The sequence below is a fragment of the Leishmania donovani genome, chromosome 13 (assembly GCF_000227135.1).
Source record: "Leishmania donovani BPK282A1 complete genome, chromosome 13".
Lineage (NCBI taxonomy): Eukaryota > Euglenozoa > Kinetoplastea > Trypanosomatida > Trypanosomatidae > Leishmania > Leishmania donovani.
The window spans coordinates 105,844-121,478 of NC_018240.1; the positions used below are offsets into that span (position 1 = coordinate 105,844).

A 15,635-nucleotide genomic window follows, 5' to 3' on the forward strand; every position below is an offset into this window, starting at 1 on the left:
TCTCTCTCGCCTCTTCCCGTTTTATGTCATGGGTGGCGTCTTTGTGCTTTCCACGCGCGTGTATGTGTCTGCCTCGGGTGTGTTGCTTGGCATTGACGCGCTGACCCTCCTCCTCTCTCCTGCCAGTGCACCCGATCCCAGACAAGGCGCCAAAACGTGCGCGACCTTTTTTCTGCCTGTTTTGCTGTTTGTGTCTTTACCCCCTCCCCTCTCCGCCATTGCCCAGTTCTCCTCCTCCTCTCCGTGTCCCACTCCCGCTCCGCGCCCACGCAATCCACGTACTCACCCGCCCGCCGTGCACCACGTGCATACATACACACATACGCACCCTTTTTTTTCCTGCTTTGTCTTCCCTTTTCCCTCCTCACATTAGGGAGACACATAGACCCACCCACCCATCCATACACATACACATACACGGATTCAGACACTCCTTTGTGCTCATATAAAATTGCCGACTGCAGAAGACGACAAGCAACGCAGAGCAGAACACAGATTGAAGGGAAGGAGCGCCCCCTCCTTTCCCTCCCTCTCACACACACGCACAGACACAGACGGTGCTCTTGTTTGTTTATTTCCTTTTCTCTCTCTGTGTGTGTTGCACAGCTGCAACGTCATGCCCGCCAAGCCCGACACCTCGCTTCCTCCACAGCTGTGTCTCATCGCGGCTGACGAGTCCGTCAACCCCGTTCCCAAGCTGCTCCTTTCCTTTCCGGTGCCTCGCCTGATATCGCAGCTGCGGCTCGAGACCGGGTGGGCGAGGCCAGAAGAGGATGAGGTCCCTGCCGGCGGTGTGCCAACAAAACCCTCTGCTTTGCCGTCATGGCGGGCAGAGGAACTGGATCACCTCTCGCGCGGTATGCAGGAGTCTGCCCAACAGCTGCTGCTCACTGGCGGCTTCTCACACTTTCTGCAGGAGCAGTTCCATCACGAGGCGGGCCCAAAATGTGAGTGTTGTGGCAGCGCCACCGACAGCGGCAGCGCGCTGCTCCGTCAGGGCTGTGCCTCTGCCGCGCACTGTGTCAGCAGAACCGTCACCCTTGGCCTTCAAGGGCTGCTTTCCTCCGTGGCGCAGCGAAACACGCTGCTGCATGTTGCCCGATTGCGCAGGCAGAGCGAATCTGCGACAACTTCATCTGCTCTGCTACCTGCTGGTAAGGGCACATTCGGACACCGCGTACCGCTGACGCGTGTTCCTGAGTCAGAGAGCTGGGTTAATGGCGAAGATGCTGCGGCGGTGGGCCTGCGACCGCGGCGATCGGCGGAATCGGGTAGCGCCTGGGCGGACACGTCGACAAGCTTGCGAGACTTGGCGCCAGCCGGTGGCACACCATCAATCCCCACCAGTGGGCGGCGACGGGCGAGTGGGACGGCCGCGTCCACTTCGACCACTACTGGCGTGGCGACGAGCTACAGACCACGCACGGCTCCAGAGTCTGCGAGCCTGGAGGCACTAGAGACGTCCTTGGGCAGCGAGCACGCCGATGCACGCCCTACCACCTTTTCGGACTTTGTGCGGCAGATCGCTAGTGATAGTGGCAGCAGCACTGCTGCCTTCGATGCGCCACTGCTCCTTCATTTCGTTTCCTGGCTGCCCCTTCAAGTGCGCCCTTTCGATGGCATCCCGTGTGCGCAGGTGACCGCTTGCTTGACGGCACTCACCGCATCGTGCACTGAGGCCGAGGACGCAGCGGCGGTGCCCTCCTCCAACTCTGGGCTGCAGGGGTCGCTGTGGTCTGCGCGCGCGTGGCTTTGCTGCCAGTGCTTAGCGCATCCGCGCTTCCCTACTGAGGCAGTGCCCGCGGGACTCGTAGGACGTACGGTCGACGCGTTCGCACGGGTCATTCGTGATGTGACGGGGTTGATCTTACAAGTGCAGCAATCAGCAGACGCGGCTGCTGTCGAGGTTAGCGCCGAGGCAGGAGGCAAGCAAGAGCGGCACTTGTCGTCAGTGGCTGAGAGAGGTAGTGGGGCTGACGGCACCTGTGCCGCATCGAGTCTGCTCCCCTGGCTAGAGCAGCTGCGGGGCTACCTTCGCGGCTTTGCCGTCATGTTGTGCAACCGCACATTGCAGCTTGTACCAGATACCGATGTCTACCGTCTTGAGGAGCTGTGCTACCAGTGTCTCTTTCACGCGACGCGCAGTTGCACCAAGGAAGTGCACCTGCTCTACAGTAGGTACATCATCGACAGCGCGGTGCATCTGTATCGGTGCATCTGGAACTCACTCCAGGTGGAGAGGCAGCGCTTGGTGGAGGTGTTCTTCCAGCGTCTACCCACGTCTTCCGCGTGTGTGACGCACCGGAGCTATCGCGTGAACTACGACGGACGCACTGTGCTGCCCCTCACGGTTACCATGCTGGCAGGTGCGCAGTCGTTGGTCATCTCAAGCGAAGGAGGCGAGCTGGCCACCGTGGAGACGCTGCAGCGTCAGTGCAGCTTGTGGGCCAACACGTTTGTGCATGAGCTGCTGTTGCGGCGCGCTTCAGAGGGGGACCGGGCCGAGGACACGGCAGCGTGGACGGCGGCAGTGCGCGTGGCGGAGGACTTGACGGATCTTCTCGGGGTGCCGGAGTGGCCAGGCGCAGATGTACTGCTCCGTAGTTTCGTGCACTCGCTGACGCAGCTATGCCTCGGCGCCGAGTCTGCCACGACGGCGTCCGCCGAGGCGCTGCGGCCGCTGGCATTGGATGTGGTAGCGCACGTAGCTCTGAGGCTCTTTGATGAGAAGCAGTTCTCTGTGCCGACGGCTATCTTGGCGGAGGTGGAGCGACTCGGAGACTCGACCAGCACAAGCCAGACGGCGGCTCGCATGGCGCTTCAGCATATCTTGCGTGTACCCGTTCCCGCACAACCCGCCGCTGCCGACCAGCAGGCTTGGGAGCGCATGTGTGGTGCAGGAGGCAAGGCAGCGACGTCGAGCATTGGCGCGGCGGACAGCCGCCTTCTTGGGATTATGACATCCGTCTACGTGGCAGAATCGCAGCTCATCACGAATCCGTCCACCACGGCCGATTACGCTGCAGTGTGGTTTCACGTGCGCGCGGCGCAACTCACAACCTGGGCTTCGCTGCAGGATGCCGATCAGGAATGGATTTCGCAGGCCGCGCTTAACTCACTCGTGCGGTGGCAGCGGCCTCCCGGCTCGGGGGACGCACCGGCCAACTGGAACGATGTGTGCGCGTGGACGCAGGCCATCAGCACGCAGTTCAGCAACTCTATGCTCAGCCTGCGCACACGACACACCCTGGTGTCGATGCTGCTCTCCATTTTTCACCTGAAAGATGCACAGGGCGTCGCGGTACCGGTGCCGGACGTGGTACAGAAAAGAGCACTTGCCCACCTCGCCCGCCTTACCGCGGCGCACCCGCCGCTCCATCGCTATCTGTGGCCCGTGGCACGGCAGTGCGTGCAGGACGACAGTTCGAGAGTGCGGGAGTCTATCGTGCCCCTTCTTCTTACAATGCTGAATGGCGCGACCGTCACCGCAACTGAGGTCGAGTCGGCGTCGACCGACCACTTCTCTGCAACAGCTGACAGGGTCACTGCGGAGGTGGTGAGCAGCCTCCTCTATCTCCTCAACGACAAGAGTGCCTCAGTGGTGTCGCGCACCATCGCCGCCCTCGACGCATTTCTGACAGATGACGCTTACCAGTGCCTTTTCTCCACCCCGCAGGGTGCGCCGCTGCTGCTCTTCATCCAGCACAAGCTACTGCAACTCGCCTCCCCCGAGGAGGCCGAGGCGCAGAGGCATCAGAAGGAGGTGGTGAAGCACTTTCTGCGCCGCTGGGTGGTGACGCTAGGCGACGCCGAGGGTTCCCTCACCGGCGCACACGCGCAGCTGGCAAAGGAACTCGTTGCACTGGTGGTGATGGCGGCGCCAGACTACCCGCACGATCTCGGCGAGGACCACCCGCTCGTGCAGGTGCTACAGGGCATGCACGCATACGTAGCCGCATACGACCCGGCACGCGAGACATCTTCGCCGACCGCCACTGCCGTGACTGCGGCTGCAGCGCGTCGTCGCCCGCGCGGCTACCATATTGATGGGGCCCGGCTGCTCCACGTCATGCGCTGCGCAGCGCGGTCGCTGTGGACGCGGTACAACTGCTTTCACTCTACCGAGGACGCCGTGTCGTGCCTCGCTGCGCTGCGGGCACTCGCGCAGGCCCGCGGGGAGTGGGTGCAGCCGCTGGCCGAAGTGCTGGTGCAGTCCATTGCCTACCCCCCGCCTCCCACATCGCCACTTGCCAAGGTGCCGGAGGCTCTGGGCGGGGCGCTGCTGCACATGTGTCAAACCCTGCACGCCGTTCTGAAGGCCCCTCGGCTGCCCCTTATCTCCCTCGACCAGCTCGCACGCTGCCTAACAGCGCTGCTATCCAAGTACGTGGGGCCGTATCAGCAGCGCGTGATCGTCGCTTCCTGCGGTACCCTGAGCGCCCTCATCACTTGCGGCGCCAAGCATCATCGCTCCGGGCAGGTCAACGTGCCGTATTTGCAACTCTGCTACTCGCTCATGAACACCTACTACACCCGTGTGCGGGGGCTGTTGCCGAGCTTGGCCACGCAGCCGCAGAGTGTCGCCTACACGCAGCGCTTCCTCTTTCTCCTGTCCGAGTTTTTGCGCATGTATCCGGGCTGGAAGCAGCACCCGCCGCACCCGGCCTTGATGGAGGAGTCGTTGGCCGGCCACGACGCCGGGGCAACAGCGCTGAATGCGCTCATCGCGGGCCCCGGTATCATGGCTAACACGTACCAGCTCCTGGAGGACGTCCTGGGGAGCTGTGGCGGCCCGGCCACGCAAAAGGGCGTTGGCCTGATCGCCCTGCGCGTTGTTGCATCACTGTGCATGCTGGATCCCACGACGTACTTCCTCCGCGCCGAGGGACGCATTCGCGACGCGCTTCGCTCACACGACATGAGCTTTCAACTGCAAGGCCTCTCCCTGCTCTCCGACTTTCTCAAAGAGGAGGATCAGCGGGTGGAGGCGGCAGCGCGGAAGGCCACTCACGTGGGCACGACGGCGCTCATCCTTGGCTCCAGCGGCGGCGGCGACGCCAGCGACACTTCGAGTGGCAGCCGGGAAAGCAGTCACCGCAGCGACAAGCTTGATGCGCCTCCGCCTGGTGGCCATGCCAAGCGCACGTGCCATAAGCGAGTCGCCGCCGCTGTCGATGCGCCCAAGCAGATGAAGGCGAGAACCAACGCGAAGGGAGCCCCACCGCCGCACTCACCGGCTGCAGCGCACACGGAGGACTTTAATAGCGGTATGGCAACGTGGATCTTTCAGCAGTTTCACGGCGACATCGCGCGGCTCAGCTGCGGCACTCCGAACGCCCAAGTACGCTCGCTCTGTCTGCGCTTGTTTCTGCAAGCCGCGCACGGGGGCCTGCTGCCGCCTGACAAGTACATGCAAGCTATCGTTGCCCTCGCCGCGGACGTGCATGGGCCGCTGCGACAGCAGGCGGCGGCCAGTCTCAACATCCACTGTGAGCGCCATGAGGAGGTGGTGGGGGCGTCGGTCGGGCGGGGTGTCGTTCTTGCGTTTTGTCTGCACCACACGTGCGGCGTGAACCTTCTGCGCAGCGCGGTGTTGCCCGGCAAGCCGCTCGCCGCGACTACGGCTACTGCTGTCGATAGCGGCGCCGGTGATGTGCTGAGCGGGTGCAGTGTCCACAGCTCCGTGTACACGCTACTGCATAAGCGGCTGCGCGACAGCATGATCACCACCCTTGTGCGTTTCTTCTACCAAGATGACAAGGCGCGGTCGTGGTGCGAGGAACATGTGCGGCAGATTACCGATGCTGCCGCCACTCTGGCCGCGTCCTCATCGCCGTCTGTCGTCTTCGGCCTTTTCCACCCGTATCTCTTTCTCTGTCACTTGACGCTGGCGCTTGCGACGTTGCCGTTCCCGCATGAGAGCGACGTGTCGCATCTGCTACAGCAGGCCCGCACCGGCCTCGACTTGAACGGGCAGGCAGCGTTGGATTGGTTGAGGGACAAGGAGGCGCCGACTGAACCACCATCGCGCGCCGATGCAAGCGCTAGCGCGCTCATGCGGTGGAAGGCGGTCGGCGCCGTGCTGCTTCATTACCTACGTCGCAGTCTTACATGTGAGTACCATATGACTTCTGCGACGCTCCTGCGCCACCGCAACCGACCAAACTACCGTCTCGCCACTGCTGCAGCACAGCACAGCGCTGCCCCTGCACTGAACCGCAGCCCTGCGAACAGCGCAGCAACGGCCCATCTGACAGAGCGCGTGGAGCGACTCGTGAGAATGTTGGAGCCTGCCTTACGGGCGTCGTCGACAGCACACCCTTCAAAGGACATAGAGGAGGCTGCGTGGCACGCGCTAAGCGTCGAGCTAGAGGCTGCCCTGATGGAAGAGAGTGACCACGACATTAGACAGCGCACTCCCACTCGTGCTGCGCCTGTGTGTGGTCGAGCTAAGGCCGCAAGAGGTGTGCGTGCTGCACGAACAGCCACGGCTCCCTCACGACGAAAGCGACAGCGATATACTTCGTCAAGCGACACCTCAAGTGCGAATGATACTGTCGACGACGACACAGACAGCGAGGAGGACACAACTACTCCTTCATCGGCGTCGTCCGCGATCGACACAAAACACGACGCACCGACCCTCCACCGCCGCCGACGTTCCACGAGCCGTGCAGATGATGCATAGGACTACACCAGAAGCTCTCAGGCCCTACGTAAGCGACGCAGCAGGTGCATAAATTCAGCTCGATACGTCGAGCGACCTCCTGGAGTGTCGCGGCTCGTTCCTTGACCTGACCCCTTCCCTGCATCTTTCGTTGTCGCTGCACTCCTCATTCGCTTGCTGACACGTGGTTTTCGCCCTCCATCTCTCGCGCTGTGACAGCAACTCTTCCCTCCACGCACCTGCGAGCCTGCACAGCGGCCCACCCGCCCGCACACGTGAGCAGAGGTGGGTGGGTGGAGCGGGTGATGTCGGCGCGCACACGCGCGCGCGCTGACCACTCCGACGTGAAAACACGGACGAGCGAGACTGGCAAGGCAAGGCAGGAATCTGATCACGTGTGCGCGCACACAAACGGAATGAGCAGCTCCTGAAGAGACGATGGGGCTCATGCACACAGACACGCACGCGCACACTCCTCCGTCTTCACGGAGCGCGGCCCTGCTGCTGCTGCTGCTGCCGCCATGTGCCGGACGTCTGCCACGCGTGTCTTCCCCACACCTTGCTCTTTCCCTCCCCCCTCCCCTCCCCTCCTGGCGAACACAAAACATGCGCGATGCACACACGCGCACGCCCACCGAAAAAAAAAACGCGCAGCTCTTCGCTCTCGTTCTTCGAACAAACACCTTTAAACCGCCTTCTAACCCCTCTTTCTTCTTTTTCAGCCATGCGTGAGGCTATCTGCATCCACATCGGCCAGGCCGGCTGCCAGGTCGGTAACGCGTGCTGGGAGCTGTTCTGCCTTGAGCACGGCATCCAGCCTGATGGCTCCATGCCCTCTGACAAGTGCATCGGTGTTGAGGATGACGCGTTCAACACGTTCTTCTCGGAGACTGGTGCTGGCAAGCACGTTCCTCGCTGCATCTTCCTGGACCTCGAGCCTACGGTCGTGGATGAGGTGCGCACCGGCACGTACCGCCAGCTGTTCAACCCCGAGCAGCTGGTGTCCGGCAAGGAGGATGCGGCGAACAACTACGCTCGTGGCCACTACACCATCGGCAAGGAGATCGTCGACCTTGCGCTGGACCGCATTCGCAAGCTGGCGGACAACTGCACGGGCCTCCAGGGCTTTATGGTGTTCCACGCTGTGGGTGGCGGCACCGGCTCTGGCCTCGGTGCGCTGCTGCTGGAGCGCCTGTCTGTGGACTACGGCAAGAAGTCCAAGCTTGGCTACACCGTGTACCCGAGCCCGCAGGTGTCGACTGCCGTCGTGGAGCCGTACAACTGCGTGCTGTCGACGCACTCGCTGCTCGAGCACACCGATGTTGCGACGATGCTCGACAATGAGGCCATCTACGACCTCACTCGTCGTTCTCTCGACATTGAGCGCCCGTCGTACACGAACGTGAACCGCCTGATCGGCCAGGTGGTGTCGTCTCTGACGGCGTCGCTGCGCTTCGATGGTGCGCTGAACGTGGACCTGACGGAGTTCCAGACGAACCTTGTGCCGTACCCGCGCATCCACTTCGTGCTGACGAGCTATGCTCCGGTGGTGTCTGCCGAGAAGGCGTACCACGAGCAGCTGTCCGTCGCGGACATCACGAACTCGGTGTTTGAGCCTGCTGGCATGCTGACGAAGTGCGATCCTCGCCACGGCAAGTACATGTCGTGCTGCCTCATGTACCGCGGTGATGTCGTGCCGAAGGATGTCAACGCCGCGATTGCGACGATCAAGACGAAGCGGACAATTCAGTTCGTGGACTGGTGTCCGACCGGCTTCAAGTGCGGCATCAACTACCAGCCGCCGACCGTTGTGCCCGGCGGTGACCTCGCGAAGGTGCAGCGCGCCGTGTGCATGATTGCCAACTCGACCGCGATCGCTGAGGTGTTTGCCCGCATCGACCACAAGTTCGACCTGATGTACAGCAAGCGCGCGTTCGTGCACTGGTACGTGGGTGAGGGCATGGAGGAGGGCGAGTTCTCCGAGGCGCGCGAGGATCTCGCTGCGCTGGAGAAGGACTACGAGGAGGTTGGCGCTGAGTCCGCCGACGACATGGGTGAGGAGGACGTCGAGGAGTACTAAGGTACACTCGTGCCGCGCGCTGATGTTGTAGGTGCACGCGCGCGTGTGCTGCAGCGGGGCCGCCGCCACTGCGACTGTGTGTGTGCGCGTGACGGCCGGCACGAGGAAGGAGGAGCGCGCGTGTGCGTGCGATGCGCCTCCTCTTTTTTTTTTTTCGCCCTCGTCGGTGTTTTTTTTTTCTGAGAGGACGGCGGGGCGGATGGCGGGCGGCGGTGCTGACGGAGCGGCCACACTTTGCACCTCCCCGCCCTCCGCCGTCTCTCCGTTCGCCGTCCTCTCCTTCCTCGTGCGTGCGTCTGCCGCGCATGCACACGCGCGCGCGTTGCCGTAGCGCTGTGTATCTGTGGAGGGGGGCCTTGTCTCTCCCTCCCCGTGGTTGATAGATGAAGAGAAAGAAAAGGAGAGAGCAGTGCGCTTGTGTGAGCGCGAGAATGGTGGCTGAGCCGACTTTGTGCTGCGGCGTGTTTCAGGGCGCACTGATTTTGTCACATCGGTTTCCGTGCCAGGAGCGCGTGACCTTATTCTGTAGCTCCGGTGTTTTCACGTTCCTGCCTTGGTGATGGGAGGCTTGCTATGCGGCGGTGGGAGTGAAGTGTGATTCTTCAACGAGAGCTGGGACTTGCTGTGGTGGGTTCTTGCTGCACTTTCTGTCTCTTTTCCGGATAGGTGCGCATCTTCTTGGTGGAGGTGCGCACAGTATTCGTGTCCACTACTCTTGTTCTTGCTGCTTTGCGGTATGTACACACACACACACACACACAGGAGCGGATGATAAGGGAACGCAAGATTAATGCACACCACCCATGTTTGAGGGGTGCCTACAGCTGTGTCTTGAGTTTATCGGCGCTCAGGCGCCAAAAGACGGCTGCTCCTCCGCGCAGCTGAGTGAGTTCATCTGCGAAGACATCCTTCCGTATCAGGGCTGGGCCGCTAACGATACCCTTCGCGACACCATCGTACGGCTCTTGCTGACCACACACGTCAGCGAGTTCGATGTCCATGCAGCAGGGGCGAGGGACGACGGAGCGACGTCGGGCGCGCAGAGGGCGGACGCGGCTTCCAGCTCCCCGGGCAGCTGCGGGGGGCGAGACAGAGGGAAGGTGGCACCCGCACCTGCACCCAACGCATCGAACGGAAATCAACAGCGGCGTCGAATTTCAGCGGACGAGGCCATTGCTCTGCTGGACTTGGGTCGTATTGCGTGGGCCGAGAGAGGGGAAGTTGGGGTCTGCGACCCGTGCGGCATGCCAGGGCGGCAGGAGTCGCAGTCCTGTGCTCTTCCCAGAAGGGATGGCGACCGCAGAAAGTTGCTCTTCTTTACCCCATCTCACGCCCTGCGCGAGCGTGTCATGGGCTTTTCCATCACGAATGAGAAACTGGAGATGGTGTCCAGCTTCATCGCGGAGAACGCCGTGCTTGGCTGGGATCGATTGCCCAGCACGCCAGAGTTCAAGGCGCGGTACAAGAACCACCTAGTCGGCAGCGGCCTCAAGTGGCTACGGCGGGTGCACAAGGTCGCGCCCGTGTACATGTACCACGAGCCTTCACGCGAGGTTATCTATCGCTTCTTCCCGCACTTTGCGCTGCCACTGACGGAGCGGGAAAAGAAGAGGCAGCCGACGTGGGCGGTAGAGGATGGGAGCGGCAGCCGCGCTGAAGCGTCCTCCTTGGGCGACGGCCGTGTTCCGTCTTCATCCCGCGAAGAGGAACAGCTGTACGGGGAGTGGGGTCGCACTAGCGGCAGCGACGGTGGTGTAGGGCTTAGTTCGACTGCATCAGCAGCGTCCGCGCCATCGCTGCAGCAACGCCGCACCTGTCGCCTTTACTACCCCCTCGATCACTACTACGCGCGCAAGCGCCGTCTGGAGGCGTCGTTCCCTAGCGTGACGTTCGACCTCCAACTGGTGCGCCAGCTGGTCCAGGAGTCCCCGGAGCGCCGGCTGCTGATGCAGGATGCCGTGCACGCCATCCTTGCCGCCCACGGCCTCTTTCTCACCCGCTGGGAGGACTTCTCGCGGACTGAGCGGATGCACCTGCGGCGCCTCATGAGCTTGGCGGGCCTCAGCATCGTGGTCGCCTCCATCTCCCTGCGCGGACATCTGCGTGAGCTGCGTTTAGTGATTCCTTCTGAGGACCTTGTACGGCAGGTGTCCGCCGCATCAACGTCCGCGTCGTCCTCCGCCCCTGTGAGGCCACGAGCACGCTTTCGCACCGGAGGGTACGACGTCGAAGAGGGAGAAGAAACACGCGATTTGTACCCGAGCGGCAGTGAAAGGGGCGACAACGACGCAGAGTATGGCCAGGATGGCGACACCAACAGCAGGGATGAGGCTGCGCTGCGGAGACAGCTCGTGGCCGCTCATGTCATCCTGCGGGCAGACCGCGAGCCTGGCCGCGGTGGAGCGGCCGAGGAGCTGGATCTTGATCATGAGGGGGATGAGGCCAGGTACAGCGCCGGCGACGAGGACGACGACGAACAGGGCGTTGAAGCTCAAAGCCAGGCCGCGGCGCCGCTCTCGCACCCGTCGACTCGACAACAGCAGGCGGAGGCCGTGGCGGTGCTTCGTGTTGAGCCCAACCAGCCCCTAGAGCTACAGGCCGCCCACGAAGCGGAGCGACGCCCGCTGTCGCTCACCGCCGCAGTACCGCGTGTTCGGTTTCATATGCCGTACAAGCAACGGAGCAAAGCCCTTGGCGGCTTCCTCGAGAGGTACGCGAAGACGCGTGGCACACTGGTCACGCGGTATCTGCTGCTGCGGCACACCAAGGTGCTCACGCTCGTGTACGCGCCGCGGCTACCGACGGGGTCGCCCGCGCAAGGTCCCTGCCCCGTCGAGGCCACTGCTGCGACCGTGGTAAAGAGAGAAGAACAGGGCGACCCACACCATTCCGGTGAGGGAGTTGCGGTCGCAAAGGCGGCAGCGGCGCCCCTGCCTCTGCCTCGCACGCTTCACTTCGAGCCCAGCGATCCGCGGCTCCCCAAAGGCCTGTCCGCCTATTCAGTCAACACAGTGCTGGACGTGCTTGTGCAGGCTGCTCCTCACTACGCGGCGTCGGTGCCGCGGCTCATACAGAGCATCGACGTTTCCACCCTAAACCGACGCGTCCTGCCTTTCCTGCGCCACCTCAAATACGTCCACACGACCGCAGTCGCCCAGCGTGGGCGGAAGCACGTGGGGCTGGTGGTCTTGGTACCTGCGGAGGGAGAGACGCGCCCCAGCACGCTCAGCGACACGGCGAAGCAGGCTGTGCTGGACGCTGAGGCTGCTGCTGCTGATTTGGCAAGGAGGGTCGCACGACAGCCCGTGCCGCCGTCTGCGGCGAGCGGCAAGTCGATTCCCTCGGATATGGTGTTGCAGAGCCTCCCGGCTGTGGCGGAGGGCGCCCGCCGATCAACATTGGGTGAGCGTCTCATCGAGGTGCATCCCGCAGCCACGAAGGCGGTAAATCGAGTTATGGCAGTGCGCAACGGCTACGCGCGGAGCTTGGTGCAGCGCATGTCGCGGCTTCACCTCGAGCTGTGGTACCAGCACTACCGCTATCCCACCGACGGTGCGGCAGCGGGTGCGGGCGGCGTGCGTGTGCGAGAGATGTACACTCGCATGACCCTTAGCACGTTTGTCGTCGTCGTTGGTCTTCCACAAGCCGACCTTGGGCGTTTGCTCGGGCGTACAGATGACGTGTGCGGCTGGTCCACGCCCCTCCGTGATCTCCCGCCCAGTGTGTATGGATGGTGCGTACAGCGGGGAATGCAGATGCTGTTCGCGTGTCTGCAGGGGCTGCACGACCGTCGGCTCATCCGATCAGCGCAGGGCGTCACCAACAGCTTCCTCTCCCCTGAGGCATGCGACGACGTTGCCTACACGCTAGAACCGCAGTGCACTGTGGATGGCTACACGCACTACTTCATGTCCGCCCCACCCACCGCCGCCGCGTCGCTGTACGCGTGCATGCGCTACTGGATTCCGTTCTGGAGCGCGATAGGGCGGCCGTCGCGCAGGCTCTCATCGCAGCTCCTGGAACTGGAGTCGAATGCTACGGTGGCGCAGGTGGTGGCGCTCTCTAAGGTGTTGCGACAGGACCCCAGCATTTTGGCAGCGCAACTCTACCAAAGCGGTGGGCTACCACTGGAGTCGCGGCGCAGCACCAGCCTCGGCGACGTCGCCGCCGGCACAACGAGACGTGGAGCAGAGCTGCGAGGCGTATCTGGCCGACGCAGCATCTTTTCCTCTGCCTCTCTGTTTGTACGCGAGCGTCACGGCCGTGCGGATGACGGAAACAGCACTTGTCCGACGGCGACGACGACAGCCAGCGGCCGTCACGTTGCGCGACAGCGTCCCCGCAAGGCGCCCCGTACGGAGATCAGCGGCCCCACCGTTGCTGAGGCACTGGATTCCGCATTCCACCACTTTGCGCCTCTCAAGCGCGTAGAGGAGGTGATCCGCCTTGTGCTGCGCGGCCGCAGCGTGCACCTCTCGCACCACCCACTCTTCTGTGTGCCAGCGACGCTGCCAGCAGTGCTGGTGCGGCGGCACGGAGGCGCGGATGCCAGCAACACGCTTCTCTGTCCCGCCAGCGGCGGCGGCTGCGGAGGCGCGGCGACCCCTACGGAATTCAGTCTGGCGAACGCTGGGCAGGGAGGCGGTGCGTACAATCGGCTGGTGAGCACGTCGACGATGCACATGGCAGTACTCGCAGAGACGCTGCGCGCTGTGCGGAACTCGAACGCTACCCATAGAGCCCCCCAGGTGCGGCACCCCTCGTCCATAGAGACGCTTCGAGAAGAGGTGGAAAGCGTGTACGCACCACGGGCGGCGGCTTCTACCGCTGCTGCTGCCACCACCGATGTCGCACCCGCGCAATCATGCGCTGCCTCGGCGCCTCTCTCACCACCTTTAGTCTCGCTGCGTCTGTCTCCGCATACGTCAGAGACATGCTTGTCTTCTCCGGCGTCGTCGTCGTTGCTGCAGCTGGAGGGCGGCTTTGAGGTGGTCGCCGATATGCTGCGCATGATTGTCTTCTGTGACCAGGCCCACTACCGCGCCAGCGTCGCGCGGTCCCTCTTGACGGCACTGAACGCACCCTGGCTGGTGTCGCGTGCGCGCGCATTCCTGCAGCGACTGCCGGTGTTTCGCCGGGCGCGGCAGCAGAACATCCGCGTGCCGCAGTTGTCGCTCGCGCAGAGCCCGTATGTTTTACCGCTCAACGCACTGCGCACCGCACCACGCCCGTGCGCAAACATGGCTGTGCTGCACCAGTGGGCGCAGGAGGCGGACGCGGTGGGTGGGGCGGTCGCTGGAGGTCGCGAGAGCCCCGTGATGCTGTGGGCGCATGCGGAGATGAACTCGCTTCTCGCATTGGGTGCGCAGGAGTCTTTGCAGCGCACGCCGCCACCGGCGCTGGAGCTCCTTCATCAGCCCTCGATGGATCAAGCTCACATGTCGATGGCGATGAACGCGGTGCGGGAGAAGATGACGCGGCTGCCTTTGCCGCAGTTGGCGTGGCCGGCAGAGGCTGTCGCATGCGAGGGGTTCCTGCGGCGGCAGCGCCCTGACGGCGCAGAGGGAACCGAGATCGGCGAGACAGATGTGGTCATCGACACCGTCGCGGCACGACGTGATGGCCAGCATCGCAAACGGAAGCGCTCGTCCCTAGTGCGGGGTGGCAACGAAGAATCCAGCGGTGAGGAAGACAAAGACAACAGCAGCGAGAGCAGCGACGACGACGGGGACAGCGTTGCGGTGACCCGCGCAGAAGAGGAAGCTGCCCGTCAGCTGTACCCGGCCCGCACTATCCGCAACTATGGCGACCCGCCGTACTTACAGGATCTTCCGATCGACGGCCCTCCGACCGCGGCGGAGCAGCGCGCTGTCGAGGCGTGCCGCGAGGAGCTCAGCAGCGGTGCATTCGCATCTTTTTCGCCTCTTCGTCAGCACCATGACAGCAGCCGCAGCCGTGATGGGTGTAGTCTGATACCGTACCCTAGCATCTTTCACCACGTGGACGGCAGTTGGCACTCGTACATGTGGCATCTCGTGGTGCACACTGTCTACCGCTACATCTTGCGTGTGCCGGGTATTCGCCACGTGGATCTGGAGGGGCGAGTGTTGGCGAGTGGTGTGGTGAGCCAGCGGGCGCTGTGGGCGGTGCTGCAGTTTTTGATTGACCACCAGCTTTTGCTGTGCCTCGAGGAGGAACTCGCGCAGCCCCTCTGCACCCCGGGCGGCGGTGTGCTCGGCGACCCGCCACGGCTGCGCAGTCCATTTCAGCTGCGCAAGCGTTCTCGGCCTGACGCCGCGCCGTCGTTGCCGTCGTCCCTGTCAGCACCAGTTGGCGAGCGCGACATTCCATACCGGCGGAGGGATGACGATGCCTGGCTAGGCTGCATTCGAGGCAGCTGCTGCTATCATCCTACCATACCGTTAGAAGGGCTGCGCCTCGCCATGTCCCCGCGTCTGCTCGACCCGCTGTCCCCGTAAAATGTTTTCTGCTTCACATAGAATTCGATGGTGTCACAATCAGAGCGTGACGCGACCGGCCGCCGATCCCGCGGCATGGGGAGGAGGAGCTCACTGGTCCCTTTCCGAAGCCGCAAAGACCCGATGATAGTCCCACGTCCTGCCGCCCTGTGGCGCTGGCCACCGATATCCGCAAGCTGCTTGGGCACATGATCCTGCGACGGCTTGGCGGCCATGTTGCAGACAGACTGCAACCACACCGCCACGGCTTCCGTCCCCACCGCTCCACCGTAGGTCTCCCCGGGCTTGCCCCTCCACAAAGCAGCCCGGCACCAGGCAGACACCAAGACATGCGCAGCGCTTGTGGGCTCTATGCCTGCACGCGTGGCTCGGCAGGTCGCGGCGCTACCATTGAGGCGCTAAGGAGGTA

General features: G+C 63.2%; 3 protein-coding genes across 3 annotated transcripts; all 3 read left to right on the plus strand.

Moving 5' to 3' along the window:
• Nucleotides 1–616: 616 nt before the first annotated feature.
• Nucleotides 617–6,688, plus strand: LDBPK_130320 (hypothetical protein, conserved; the record flags this gene model as incomplete). The annotated part of the gene is made up of 1 exon (XM_003859196.1): nucleotides 617–6,688. The coding sequence occupies one exon, from the start codon at nucleotides 617–619 to the stop codon at nucleotides 6,686–6,688; it is 6,072 nt and encodes a 2,023-aa protein (XP_003859244.1).
• Nucleotides 6,689–7,391: 703 nt separating this feature from the next.
• On the plus strand, nucleotides 7,392–8,747 carry LDBPK_130330 (alpha tubulin; the record flags this gene model as incomplete). Its single annotated transcript, XM_003859197.1, has 1 exon — nucleotides 7,392–8,747. The coding sequence occupies one exon, from the start codon at nucleotides 7,392–7,394 to the stop codon at nucleotides 8,745–8,747; it is 1,356 nt and encodes a 451-aa protein (XP_003859245.1).
• A 1,244-nt stretch (nucleotides 8,748–9,991) lies between these two features.
• On the plus strand, nucleotides 9,992–15,226 carry LDBPK_130340 (hypothetical protein, conserved; the record flags this gene model as incomplete). The annotated part of the gene is made up of 1 exon (XM_003859198.1): nucleotides 9,992–15,226. The coding sequence occupies one exon, from the start codon at nucleotides 9,992–9,994 to the stop codon at nucleotides 15,224–15,226; it is 5,235 nt and encodes a 1,744-aa protein (XP_003859246.1).
• Nucleotides 15,227–15,635: the final 409 nt, after the last annotated feature.